Source organism: Apostichopus japonicus, chromosome 2 (genome assembly GCF_037975245.1).
Source record: "Apostichopus japonicus isolate 1M-3 chromosome 2, ASM3797524v1, whole genome shotgun sequence".
Classification (NCBI taxonomy): domain Eukaryota; kingdom Metazoa; phylum Echinodermata; class Holothuroidea; order Aspidochirotida; family Stichopodidae; genus Apostichopus; species Apostichopus japonicus.
Genome location: NC_092562.1, coordinates 15821605 through 15835713, shown reverse-complemented (window position 1 = coordinate 15835713; position 14109 = coordinate 15821605). Strand labels below are relative to the sequence as shown.

The window sequence follows — 14109 nt, the reverse complement described above, 5'->3', positions numbered from 1 at the left end:
CTGCAGCGTGCGCTGTCGGACCCTGGGGAGGGCAAGACGACGTAAACTGCCGGTGTTCTAAATTCAATTCATATGCAGATGATTAAGTAATGTGTTGATGTGAGAAAGATTGCTTGAATTCATGTCATGTTTTAAGCTGGTGGTCTTATAGGTATAATACAAATGCCAACCTGTCATGGGCTGGTGGAGCTTTTAGTAATCACGACGATGGGAAGAGTAAAGAGAGAGAGATGGTTAGATGGCAGAGCAGATAATGTGATTTTGATGTTTGATGCTCTTGGGGGATTAAAGCTTGTCGGGCTTAATGAACTTTCAGAGCCCTTACACTACAGCAGTAGTAGCAGTAATCAATATTACATGTGTTGTCTTTCTGGAGAGGAGTAATGATTCGAGAAAAAAAAAAATTAGGCCGACAAAGTCTCATGACCTAATAATACAAAGGGAAACAAATTGAGATTAATGTAAACGAACTGCCCTCACAACGATCCGGGGTTAATTAACGAGAGATGACGAAGAATTGACTATTCAAACTTTCATTAAGTTTGTCATTTCCTGTAGCTGAGGGATTCATATCTTGGTGATATTAAATTAAATGGCTACTGAGTTCAATTTGCATGATGACAGCTTTTTTTTTATCCTTTTTTATTGTTTATTAAGCAGTCTTATACGATTTCTATTACAGTATAATAAGGCAGATAAAACTGTCTTCATGAAACTAATGGGGTTTTTGTTGGTGGGGGGGTAGAGGGGTGAGGAGATGAAAGAGAGGGGAGGGGATTTGGTGCAGTGATGGTTGAAGGAGACGATTCAGGATATGGGTGCATTTCAAAGTACAAAATGAATGATTGATGAATTGGACAGCTGATGTCATATCTGAAACGATAAAGAATATCGCTTACCATTTTGTAAAGCACTGTGGTTTTAAATCCCCTTTTTTTTTGTGGACTTAAAATATAAGTAGAATTTCTGATAAAAGTTGAGGCAAATAATGCATGATAATATCGAAATTGAAGTTATTCTAGCTAGTTATAAACATCCTGTGTTTGTTAAGAATCTGGAGAGTGTCTTAGTTTTGATCCACGACAATCAAGTTCCTTTAAAGAGAGTGGCTAAGATAATTAGTTATTACCAATACTAACCAGAACCTCAACAAGCAGCCTGATATAAACACTCTGGGAGTGTTAGCTCAGTGGTTAACGCTGGTGTCTTTCAATCATAAGGTCCCCGGTTTGAGTCACTCCAAGATTAATGTATGTCGTCCAGTTACAGAGTTGTTGACAATTGACAATTCATAATCATGGGCGTTAAAATATGAATCTAAGAGAGACTGACTTCAGTCAGCTTGCGGCTTTGATAAGTCAATGAGGCTTCTTTGCGAGTTCCAGCTTGCTGGAGGATCTAATATACATACATACAAATACTCAACAATTAAGTAAGGTCTTAAAGAGCTCTCCATCTCTTTTCTTTGTCCAGTTAATCCATCTATGATCACAGTCTTCATCGATGGTTACTACGACGAACCGCTGGAGGTGGTGAAGCTGTTTAATCTGCAGGGTATACAGCATACACCCCTAGGAGTCCAGAATGCCAGGATATCTCAACATTATAAAGCCAGCTTAACTGCAACTTTCAATATGTATCCAGTGAGTATGTTTCGCTACATCTTATAACAATAAAAAAGAAAATAGAATCAAAGTTAAAGAAGTGTTTTTCAGTTTTAAATTGATGTTTGAAATCTTGAGAGAGTCTGTTGGTTTTTTCAAAACGAACATCTTCACTCAACATAGCCCTACCACAATTTCAGACTGCTTAATGTACAACACTTTAATATCACTTAGTACCAACAATTTCCACGAATCTTCATATAACTAACCTACCACATACACACATTGATTACCTAACTCACTTGCATATTACATACCTATCACCTTTCATGTAATATTTTTACCTACCACTTTCATATCGTGTCACTACCACACTCACAAATCACTTACCTACAACACTTACATATTTTTACCTACCAAACTTTACATCACTTACCTACTTCACTTACATATTGCTTACCTACCACACTCTCAAATTACTTACCTACAACACTTTCATATTTTTACCTACCACACGTTCAAATTGCTTACCCATCACACTTTCATAATCGTTTACATACCGCACTTTCTTGTAAGCAAAGCTTCAGCCACTATCGTCATTAAATTTGTTTGCCACTGACTATCCACTAATTGCGACATTCGTATGCAAACTACTCCACATAGTTCATGATGCCTAATTAACTGTTGAGGGAATTTGGTGTGAAGTGAGAAACAGCAACTAGCTACTGGAAAGGAATCGGTGTTTACTTTAGCAGGAATGTTTAGGCAGAGGATGAGGCTGGTGGAGATGATGTTTTCATATTGTTTTTGTGGTTCCCATGAAGTAACAGATTACTCACACATGTCTTCAGATTCAACTTCTTGAAAACTTCAGTTGTAATCCTCAACCATTTAGGATGCCCAAGTTGCACCATATGAATTTTTGACACACTTTTCTGGATAACCTTGATGTCAAAAGAAGAATTTTATGTTTGTAAATCATGTCCATACTTTGTGGGAACTGTGGATGTTTTGTTAGTGGCTAACCTTTAAAGCATCTTGTCACCCAGAAACTTTTCAAATTAGTATTTTTGCATTTAAAATACAAATTTTTCTGAATGTAAAGTATGGAATAGCATCGAAAAAAAAACAACCAAAGCCTGCCATATTAATTTTATTAAGTTAATAACTCTGCCCTGATTCTTATATGCAAATAAGGCTAGACCTAGTGTACATTCTGATAAGAATAGGTGAAAGTCAAAGTTTTTGCTTTGTATAGAAAGTAAAAACAGAATGCTCTGAAGATCTGTTATGAATTTAATATTTGCAACAAACTTATTTTGAATGAATTTCCTTTGTTCTAAAGTGTGTTTGTATGTGTGCCAGAATTGTGAGTATGTTCAGTGTAACTAACTGCTTCAAGAATCATCCACAGTGAATAATATCATCTGCTGCTGCTCTTTGCTATCTCTATGTTTTCATCAGCATCCTCTGTTTTCAGAAGAGGGAATCAAATATTTATCATCATTTCCACAAGAATTTGACATTTTGAATTCACCAAGGTTTCATGTCTCTTTGATTTTCGCAATCTCATATTTTGTATAAGTTTGAGCAAGGAAAAATATGAAAGGAATGTATCCTGCCCCAATTTCTAAAAACCATGAAATTACTTTCGAACGCCAGCCCGGGCAGTAGGAAAGAAGTTTAAAAATTGATTGTCTGAGGCACCCCTCACCCTGTGTGTATCGATCCACACACCCTTTATGCCTTAAACGATGAACTCGGAACATCAAATTAAACTCTGAGATGTGACATCCACGTCTGAAAATGGCAGACTTTTAGTTGTCGTTGATAAACCTCGAGGGGGCAGTCCATCCGTAGTGAGTTTTTAACCGTGTCCTTCAAGAGGAAAAAGTGTGCTAACATTTACTGCTTTCGAGGTCTCTGTTGAAATACAAACTGTAGCAGTGAAAATGTCTCAAAAATGTGTATACAATTTCTGTAGCATATGTCATATATATATATATATATATATATATAAACATATATATATATTTATATATATATCCTTATTAATTATCGTCAATATCATATTTATGGCATTTTCATCTTTGAGACACTTGATAGTTTGATTTTGGTTATAACACTACTGCAGGTTCTTCTTTATTACAAGTATAGTATTTCTTAAACCTGCAACTTCCACCTGAGTGATTCACTATTATTCTGTTGGGTTTTAACTTTTTAACCTCTCAAAACTTCCTTGCCATAAGGAAAGGTGATGTGTTTAGCAGGAAGATGTCTAGCTGTGACATTAATTATGAGTTTCGCCCATCCTTATTAATTATCGTCAAAATTTCTGTTTCAATTACTGCTTTCCTTCGATAGTGTTGTCATGATGAAATCCTAATGAAGGTTATATATAATGTCTCTAGCTTTCTGATTAAAGTAGCTAGTTGGCGTGTGCAGACCAATAGAGCCTCTCTCACATACATGTACACAGTATATAATATGTGTGTAACATTATTAACATCATGAAATTTGGTTTAATAATCATACTTGAAATCCTAAGGTCACTGGCTCCATTCCAGCCAAAAACTGTCCTAGCTCTTTTCAAATTGTTTCATATTTTCCAGTGTGTTTCATAATTACTTATTCTTTCAATATAGTCACTAGTGTGATGTTTTCAGGTATATCATACAACCCAAATCATTTCATATGGTTGCTCTCTGACAATACAGAATAATATTATTGGTGGAGAGTGGTTGGGGGGGGGGGCGAACTGTCAAAATGAGTGTCCAGTTTTCTATTTCAATGTGTCCATGGTTAATGGAAGCTTTATCTTTCCTTCATGTTCCATCGTGTGGGGGATCATCTCACACCTCAGTTTAACATCTTTTTTCCTCAGATCCTAAAAACTCATCTAGTTGTGGTATTTTAAATATTTTATATTTTAATTTCCTTTTTCACAGAATGCAGAATATGCAATACTCTTAGAAGAAGATTTAGATGTTGCAGAAGATTTTTTCAGGTAAGAAGAAAAGACTTTCAGTTCAACAAAAAAAGTCTTAATATTTATGGAAAGTGGAACATGGAGTAAAGAGAGGGAGGCATCTTACAAACGATCCAATGATTCTGAACTTTAAAAAGTGTATTTTTAGGTCACTACCTCAGGGGATGAGGTATTGATTTTCCTCACAGACCTTTCGTAGTCAAATATTGCACAGGATTTTGATGGTCAAGATTCCGTGCAACACATTATCAAGCACCTTGGACTGTTAGTGGACAAATTCCTGTTTGGATGACAGGCTTTTAGTGTGTCTGTACTTGTACTGGTATTCTAGCGTAGTTACTTACTCGATTCACCCCTCCTGGATCTTTACTCGTACTTGAGCATCTTTGAAATCTAGTCCAGACACTAGTGCAAGACTAAATAAATACTCTTGCGCTTAATAGGGCCTTGTACTCATACCAAGAGGACTTGTACTTGTAGTGGTTTTCATGCTGTTGTACTTGTACTGGTACTCATACTGTTGAACTAATGCTGGTACTCTTGCTGTTGTGCCTATACTGGTACTCATGCTTATGTACTTGTACTAGTACTCATGCTGTTGTACTTATACTGGCACTCATGCTGATGTATTTGTACTGATACTCATAGTTTTGTACTGGTACTCATGCTGTTGTACTTATACTGGTACTCATGCTGTTTTACTACTACTGGTACTCATGCTTTTGTTCTTGTACTGGTACTTATGCTGTTGTACTTGTATCAAGGCCTGAATTTCCATTTAAAGCGATTCTTTAAACTAAAGCAAAAACAAACTTAATCTTACAAATATTCAATGGAGACTTTTGTTTTTTCGCTTCTGTCACAATTGTGCAAACTTGCGGACACATATTAAAGTTGCCACAAACTGACGAAGACCATGCAATCAATCTCCAAAAAAGTGGTAAGGATTAACTGAATATGATTTTGTCAGGTTTTGCAAGTTTCCGATGAGTTAAGGACATATCTAATAGTTAATGTGGTGCACTATTTCAGTCACATTAATAATTATCATGTAAGATATAATGTCTTCACTGCTCCTAGATCAGATACCAGATGGATTTTATATTTTATAATATTTTTCCTATTTCGTTTGTTTTTCTTTTGCAGTTATTTTAGTCAAACGATACATTTACTATCAGAAGATGAATCACTGTATTGTATATCAGCCTGGAATGATCAGGTAATTAACCATTTCACTCAAATGTCTTTCCTTCTTTTTCCTCTTAGAGTAAGCTATATGAAATTTGAGCTCAAGTGATATAGCCAATGGAGCATTATTTGTCAAAGCAATATGTCTGTTAATCTCTCCGTCCGTTAACTTATGTTCAAAGGTTGCTGCTCGTAAGCAGCCCATTGCTCAATCCTGATGGAAATTGTTGGGAGTTGTTCAAGGAGCGTTTTCAACCTGCATCCCTGCCAAGAAACTTGCTCGGCTTGTGGCCAAATTAGATCTAAACATTTCAGTTTTGTGATGGGGTACAATTAACAGTACAGAAAAATAAGTCAAGAGGTCTATCTTATGGTGGAAACATGAAGTAGTGTTTCCTCAGACAATCATTGTTCCCCCCCCTCCACCCCCACCCCTCTCTTTAATAGATCTGGTTATCTTCACTTCTTAGCTTTGGGTCCTCCATCAATGTTATCTTTCACAGATATAAATTAATAATTAATTTCAGTATTTATGATATAGCTCAAATATTTTAATACATCAGTTTTTTCTCCCTTTTAGGGGTATGAACACACCAGTGATGATTCTGCACTGTTATATAGAGTTGAAACAATGCCTGGTCTTGGCTGGGCAGTCAAAAAGAGCCTTTATAAGACAGAATTGGAACCAAAGTGGCCTACACCAGAAAAGGTTAGTCATTTCTGTGTTTACTTATGGTTCCTCTCCAACACCTTTACCCACCTGTAAGATCAAGTAACGTTAATTGGTATCAGCACATAGTTAAAGCACATAAATAACATTCATGTTATTCTGTGATAAAGGGTTGCTTCTCTCCCAGTTACAAGTGCCTTTCTCCTTCAATCTGTACATTTTAATTTAATGTGTTTGTTTTGTGGAGAATTGAGTAAAGAAAGTTCATCTTTATATGATTTTGATTTTTTTTTTGTATCTCATTTCAGCTATGGGATTGGGACATGTGGATGAGACACCCAGATATCAGACAAGGCAGAGAGTGTGTCATACCAGATGTGTCAAGAACCTATCATTTTGGATCTAAAGGGGTAAACATGAATAGCTATTTTCAAGTAAGTTTTAATTTCTTGAGGGTGATGTACTCTATGGGACATATCCAGTGATGTGTCCATTCATAGCCACAGTCATCAATAATGAAGTGATTCCTCGGATAGTGCAGTGATTCCTCCGATGGTGAAGTGATTCCTCGGATAATGAAGTGATTCCTACAATAGTGAAGTGATTCCAACAATAATGAAGTGATTGCTCCAATAGTGAAGTGATTGCTCCGATAGTGAAGTGATTCCTACGATAGTGAAGTGATTGCTCCAATAGTGAAGTGATTCCTCTAATAGTGAAGTGATTCCTCCGATTGTGAAGTGATTCCTCAGATAGTGAAGTGATTCCTCAGATAGTGAAGTGATTCCTCCAATAGTGAAGTGATTCCTCCAATAGTGAAGTGATTCCTCCAATAGTGAAGTGATTCCTATGATAGTGAAGTGATTCCTATGATAGTGAAGTGATTCCTCCAATAGTGAAGTGATTCCTCCAATAGTGAAGTGATTCCAACAATAGAGAAGTGATTCCTCCGATAGTGAAGTGATTCAAACAAGTTTGTCAATCTCCCCCCCCCCAATAGGGATAATACAGTGACTTCAGTCATTGACTCAAGTCATGAAAATCACTGGTTGGTAATGACTTGACTGAACCTTAAAATAAAGTGACTTGAGACAAGTCTGCTCACAGCAAGATTATGTTATTCAGAATAAATGTCTGCATTCAGCTCACACACTGTGTACTGTAGTACATGTGTGGTATTATAGGAGCTGTTTCTCAGAGATATTTGATAACAATTCTGAAATACTACCATAATTTATTATCTGACAGCTGTAAGGTGAGAACAGTTCATACAGTTCTTTTAATCAATCAAGATGATGTTGCTAGGTCCCATGGGGAGGTTATGTGAGAGTAATATGTAAATATCTCTGTTTCTTCACTGTCAAGTAAATCCTACCACACACACATAAAAAAAAATGATGTTGCTTATACAGTTGCTAGCAAACAAAGTTTGGTGTGATTCTCCCTCTCTCTCGCTCTCTTAAAATTAAGAAAAAAAGTCACAAAACATAAGATTATGTTTATAAGTGTGACTATTATCAAAATATGCATAGATGAGTTATTTGATATTGTTGAATTTAGTTTGACTATTTTACATTGACATTTTTTTACATTTTATGCGCTGATAATCAGTTAGACCGTATCATGAATATGCAGTGATGTCAGAGCTAGTAAATTAAACAAATAATATTCAAATAATTTTGAGAGCACCTTATTGTCGTATAATTAGTCATCATAAATTTAAGGGTATAGCTGGAGGAAAATGCATTTCCACGAACAAAGAGAATGCAATTTCCTTTGCATATAACCTTCACATGCAAGAACATTTCTGTTGGATAATTGGAAGCAAATATGTCGATAATTGGGTGGTCAGAGGGATGCCATCATGAATATTCATTGGATCAGAAACTAAACTGATATCATACATCAAATACATTAATCACACAGCCAATAATCCCCCTTTTTGGTTCCTTGCTTTAGCAAAAGGAACCTATGCAGTCAGGTTGGCGTGTGTGTGTGTGTGTGTGTATGTGTGTGTGTGTGCGTCTGTGACGCTTGGGTACGCTCTATCTCAATAAGGGAATGTTGGATTGAGGCCAAACTTGGACTTTAGATCCGCCATATGGAGAAGGTGTGCCCTATTGTTTTTGGTGCTCACAAAGGTCACCAAAGGTCAGTTATGGTCCAAAAACTGAAAATATTAAAACTGCAATAACTCCCAGTGCCAATGTGCGACAAGGTTGATATTTTGGGACAAGTTGTGAACTGGTTAGGGGAACATTTTCAAACTTAACGGTCATGTGATCCGAGGTCACCAAAGGTTAATTAATGATAAAGAACTAGTATTTTTGCGATAACTTGAGAACGAATTGTCCGTTTGGGTTGGGAGTTGCCTCAATGTCATCCAATTGTCGACCCGCATCTTGGTGACCCTTGACCTCAATTTGACCTCTGGTGACCTTTTCGTGTTTTTGGGATTTTTACAGTTTCGATGCTATTTTCAGATGTCAAAGGTACCTTCTGATCATAAATGTCAATAGGTTGACCCCGTGTGACCTTTATGTGCGAAGTTATATGAGGTCAAAGTTTTTCGGTCAGAGTTAGGACGGTTGTACAGACTTTTCGTTTTGTTTTTTGGAATCAGGAGATTAAACTACATCTGAAACCAAGGTCAAAAGGTCAAAGGTCACATTAGAAAAAATGTGCTTATTTTGGGAGGAAACGAGCAAAAAAGAAAATGTTTGGTTTTGATGCTAGATTTGGATATCAAAGGTACCTTCCGATCAAAAATGTCAATTGGTTGGCACCCGTGTGACCTTCGTGTGCGAAGTTATACGAGGTCAAAGTTAATTTTCAGACATTTAATGCAACAACTCCCAGTTCCAAGGTGTGACATGGTTGATATTTTTGGACAAGTTGCAAATGGTATAGGGGAATATTTTCAAACTTAACGGTCATGTGATCCGAGGTCACCAAAGGTCAATTAATGTCAAAACACTAGTATTTTGGGGGTAGAAAATGGGCAAAGAAAAAAATGTTTGAATTTTTATAGTTTGATGCTCTAATTTAGGTCTCATCAATCAAAAATGTCAATAAGTTGACCCAAGGTGACCTTTGTATGTTAAGTTATATGAGGTCAAAGTTAATTTTCAGACATTTAGTGTAATAACTCCCAGTGCCAAGGTGTTACACAGTTGATATTTTGAGACAAGTTGCAAATGGTATAGGGGAATATTTTCAAACTTAACGGTCATGTGATCCGAGGTCACCAAAGGTCAATTAATGATAAAAAACTAGTATTTTTACGATAACTTGAGAACAAATTGTCCGTTAGGGTTGGGAGTTGCTTCAATGTAATCCAATTGTCGACCCGCATCTGGGTGACCCTTGACCTCAATTTGACCTCTGGTGACCTTTTTAGTGTTTTGTGGATTTTTACAGTTTCGATGCTATTTTCAGATGTTAAAGGCAACTTCTGATCATAAATGTCAATAGGTTGACCCCCGTGTGACCTTCGTGTGCGAAGTTATATGAGGTCAAAGTTAATTTTCAGACATTTAATGCAATAACTCCCAGTTCCAAGGTGTGACAAGGTTGATATTTTTGGAGTAGTTGCAAATGGTATAGGGGAATATTTTCAAACTTAACGGTTATGTGATACAAGGTCACCAAAGGTCAATTAATGATAAAAAACTAGTATTTTTGGGACAACTTGAGAACAAATTGTCCGTTAGGGTTGGGAGTTGCTTCAATGTAATCCAATTGCCGACCCGCATCTGGGTGACCCTTGACCTCAATTTGACCTCTGGTGACCTTTTCGTGTTTTGGGGATTTTTACAGTTTCGATGCTATTTTCAGATGTTAAAGGTACCTTCTGATCATAAATGTCAATGGGTTGACCCCCATTTGACCTTCGTGTGCAAAGTTATTTGAGGTCAAAGTTAATTTTCAGACATTTAATGCAATAACTCCCAGTGCCAAGGTGTGACAAGGTTGATTTTTTTGGACAAGTTGCAAATGGTATAGGGGAATATTTTCAAACTTAACGGTCATGTGATCCAAGGTCACCAAAGGTCAGCTAATGTTAAAAAAGTAGTATTATGGGGGGAGAAAATGGGCAAAGAAAAAATGTTTGAAATTTTTATATTTTGATGCTATATTCACGTCTCACCGATCAAAAATGTCAACATGTTGACCTCAGGGTGACCTTTGTGTTTTACGTTACATACAAGTTCAAAGTTAATTTTTTGACATTTAATGCAATTAAATCTCAATGCCAAGGTGTGACATGGTTGATATTTTGGGACAAGTTGTGAATTGGGTGGTGGAACATTTTGAAACTTAAAGGTCATGTCATCTGAGGTCACCATTGTTATCATATCTGTTGACACGCTTGTAGGTGTCTTATATTTCTTACACTTTCGACGCCATATTTAGATCTCAAAAGTGCCATTTGATAAAAAAATCCGATCACATTTTGTGATCACAAAAGTGTTGGCTGTAGTGTTGGTTACTTTATGGGTACATGTAGGACCACAATTACTTGGACTTTTTCAGCCCAGTCTTGCTTGATAATATCATGTGTATTGTCATATACCCCAAGCAAGGAACCACAGTGCTCTTGGGCTCTTGTTTTTATAGCACTCTCATGATAAAAACTATATGAAGTCATTGGGTATTTGGGCCTTGGATTCATTCATTCAATATTCCTATTTTTGATTGAATAATAATTATTAAATTAAATAATTATTTAACAAATATTATATTTAAAATAAGAAATATTTATTAAATAATTAATAGTGTTTCTGTTATTCTGTCGTTTCTCTTTTATAGGATTTATATTTTCAGAAAAGACCTTTAAATACAGCCCCTCACGTCAAGTTAAAAGATGTGGATAAAATGAAGAGAATTCCCTACGAGAAAGAGATACATAATTTAATCAGCAGAGCCACCGTGCTGGATCACGGTCTGTCACCTTGTGAAGAGGGCTTCCTGCCAAAGACCCAGGGGGTTACCTATGTCTTGTATATACAAATGGTGAACGATCAAGATTTTGAGACTTGGTCTGTGCTAGCCAAGGTAAGGAGATTTACTTTCCGTTTTGTCTGGATTTTAAAGGTGGTGACGTTTTGTCGTATGACACTGGATGAGTGGGGAACTTTTAATGTTTTGTTAGTAACTACATAGGTATATAAGTAAGAAAGAAAGCACATGATGATATGTTAATGTCACTTGTGATATGAACCGGTGATGTGGCCGAGTGGATAAAGGCAGTGACATTTTAAACAATGAGGCTTAGCAATCGGGAGGTTCTGGGATTGATCCCGGCTGGGTCACAGGGAGTCTCCTACCATGTTAAGTCTTTTTAAGACTTTATAGGAGACTTCCTTTCCCATTGTACACAATTGGCGATAAAACAAATAAATGAATGAATAGTAAGGTGTGATTTTCATCCAAGAGCAATCTACGGCTTTCCCATCTGAAATGACTTTCTAAATTGAAAAGATTCCAAAGTTGAGTCAAAATGTTAAACTGGAAGCCACCCAACGATGTGTAAGTTGTAATCCTTAAGCCCTTGCGGGTTTCTCAAACATTTGTGGACACTTAAGCATCCTAAAAATAACTGCTGATTATTATTATGATTATTATTATGATCATTATTATTTTAATATGTTAATGTCACTTGTGATGGTATGTTATGTCATTTGTTTAAACTTCTAGAACTCTGTGAAATGTCTGTTTTCTACGAAACTTTCTGCAACAGGTTCTAACGTGAAATGTTGATTTCTTGTGATCGTATCGAAGGTTGATAGAATATTCAGTTGATATGGAAGGAGTTTGAAAAGAGAATTCAGCAACACTTAATACAATATATCTTTAATTCTGATGTAATATATTGTGATGAACAGTTGAGATCAGCTGTGTAAGTATTCAATAATCTCTTGGTTGGTCTCTTTTCAGTGCTTTCATATTTGGGATTTAGATATCCGTGGTAACCATAGAGGGATGTGGAGATTATTTTTGAATAGAAACCCAGTTTTCATCGTCGGCAGTCCAAGTTCACCTTACTCGTGAGTATTTGCAACAGCTCCAATCATTTTTGTTGGGCAAGTCAATTCTCTATCCCCCTCTCCCCCCCCCCCTTCCCCCCTAATTAGAGATGTTCTTTGTAGGTACTCCTTGAAGATTTAACAAAGAGGTTTTCACTATAAAACAACTCTTCCTTCTTTTGGGGGGGTGGGGGGTAAAATGCTATCATTCCATTCTGCATAAGCAATGTAGTTTTTTTTTACCTTTTAAATTGTAAGTATGCTGGAAAAATAAAAATAAACCTTTTCCTTATTTTTCAGTATAGCAATATTGTACCTTTTGAATGCATTTGTAATTAGTGCATCAGTTAAAGTTAATACTAATTTACATATTGGTACAAGGTAATGGACATGAGGTAGTACAATGTATTTAATATTGTGTTATGAAATTTAAATGAAAATAGCAAAAAACTTGCCAAATATCCCAAAGCAGAATGGCTAGCTTAAAGTCCCCCCCCCCTCCAACTGGTGTCTGTTAAGCTTGGAGCTGTCGAAATCTACAGTCCTGCTTCTGAAATAATCTTGAAGTTAACTGAATTTTCAAATCGTGAAACATGCATCCATATTTATGATATCTACAACAATTTCCTGAAGTTTGGTTATTTGCAGGCTGTGAGAAAACAACCTGAATTTTCATTGCAGTCATAACAGTATAAACTCTAGCATATTTGATAATGTCCAATCAGTAACTTTTGTTCATTTAGGATGGAATAATCAAACCTGTTACTAGGGTAACTGTTACCATAACAATCATGTATCCAGACAGCCAACTTATGTCTTAAATGTGAATTCTTGCAGAATTATAACCTTTTGTTTTAACTTCCATTCTAATTATCACAGAAAATACAAACCTATGGAAGTTACACCCATCTACCTCAAGAGAGAGAAGGAAAGATGATAACGGAGATTCCTGGTGACGATGATGATGAAAGGCGGTCCTGGATGGGAACAGAGGGCTACTTCTACCAAAATCGAGATTGAGAAGGACCCTGAAAGTTGGGAGGAGGAGGAGGTTGACGATGAAGGTGAGATAGGGTGGTTGAATAGCTGGATTTATTCCGTCGTATAATTTGGTGCTAGAGAGAATCGCGATTGATAAAGCAAGGACCAAATCCAGAGAGAGTTATATTTAATGCTTCCATTGTAAGATATTGGAGAACAGTGCTGAACAGAGAACTTTAAATACCCGTTGAATTTACTAGTCGGAAGAGAGGTCAATCTGTTCGAGAGAGTAAAGATTGATGAAGAGGAATCAACGAAATGGTCTAAAGGAATCCTCAAGGAGTTTTCAATAATTTTCATAAAAGTGATGGGATGGTTGCGGTATGTAGGACAGCTGATTGGTGGTGCTTGGAGCGACTTCTGTGAGTAATAAGTATAGTTTTCTATAAGTCGTTGCGGCCGTATTTGAGATGTAAAAATAGAGGGTGACATTTATTGAAACTCACCAACAACCTCTTGATATCACATGAACAACATTTTCCTGATTTAAGTAGAGGTGATGGCTGAATGTGCATTCTCAGCATCTTGCCAATTACTTGCTAAAGATTTTACACATTTTGAAACTTTAATGAAAGGAATGGCTGGGGG

At 36.5% G+C, this 14109-nt stretch overlaps 1 protein-coding gene across 5 annotated transcripts in view; it reads left to right on the top strand.

Annotated features, from left to right (window-relative positions):
• LOC139979753 (protein O-linked-mannose beta-1,2-N-acetylglucosaminyltransferase 1-like) overlaps window positions 1-14103 on the top strand; it is a 146352-nt gene extending 132249 nt beyond the window's left edge. For 4 of the 5 annotated variants that reach the window (XM_071990838.1, XM_071990869.1, XM_071990844.1 and 1 more), the window contains 8 exons: window positions 1474-1643; window positions 4553-4611; window positions 5740-5812; window positions 6362-6490; window positions 6760-6885; window positions 11264-11509; window positions 12392-12501; window positions 13360-14103. In XM_071990838.1, the coding sequence (XP_071846939.1) occupies window positions 1474-1643; window positions 4553-4611; window positions 5740-5812; window positions 6362-6490; window positions 6760-6885; window positions 11264-11509; window positions 12392-12501; window positions 13360-13417 (971 nt within the window). In that variant the 3' untranslated portion in view covers window positions 13418-14103. The remainder of the gene's footprint in view (window positions 1-1473; window positions 1644-4552; window positions 4612-5739; window positions 5813-6361; window positions 6491-6759; window positions 6886-11263; window positions 11510-12391; window positions 12502-13359) is intronic. The other variant, XM_071990861.1, reaches the window with a different exon arrangement.
• The last annotated feature ends 6 nt before the right edge of the window (window positions 14104-14109 follow it).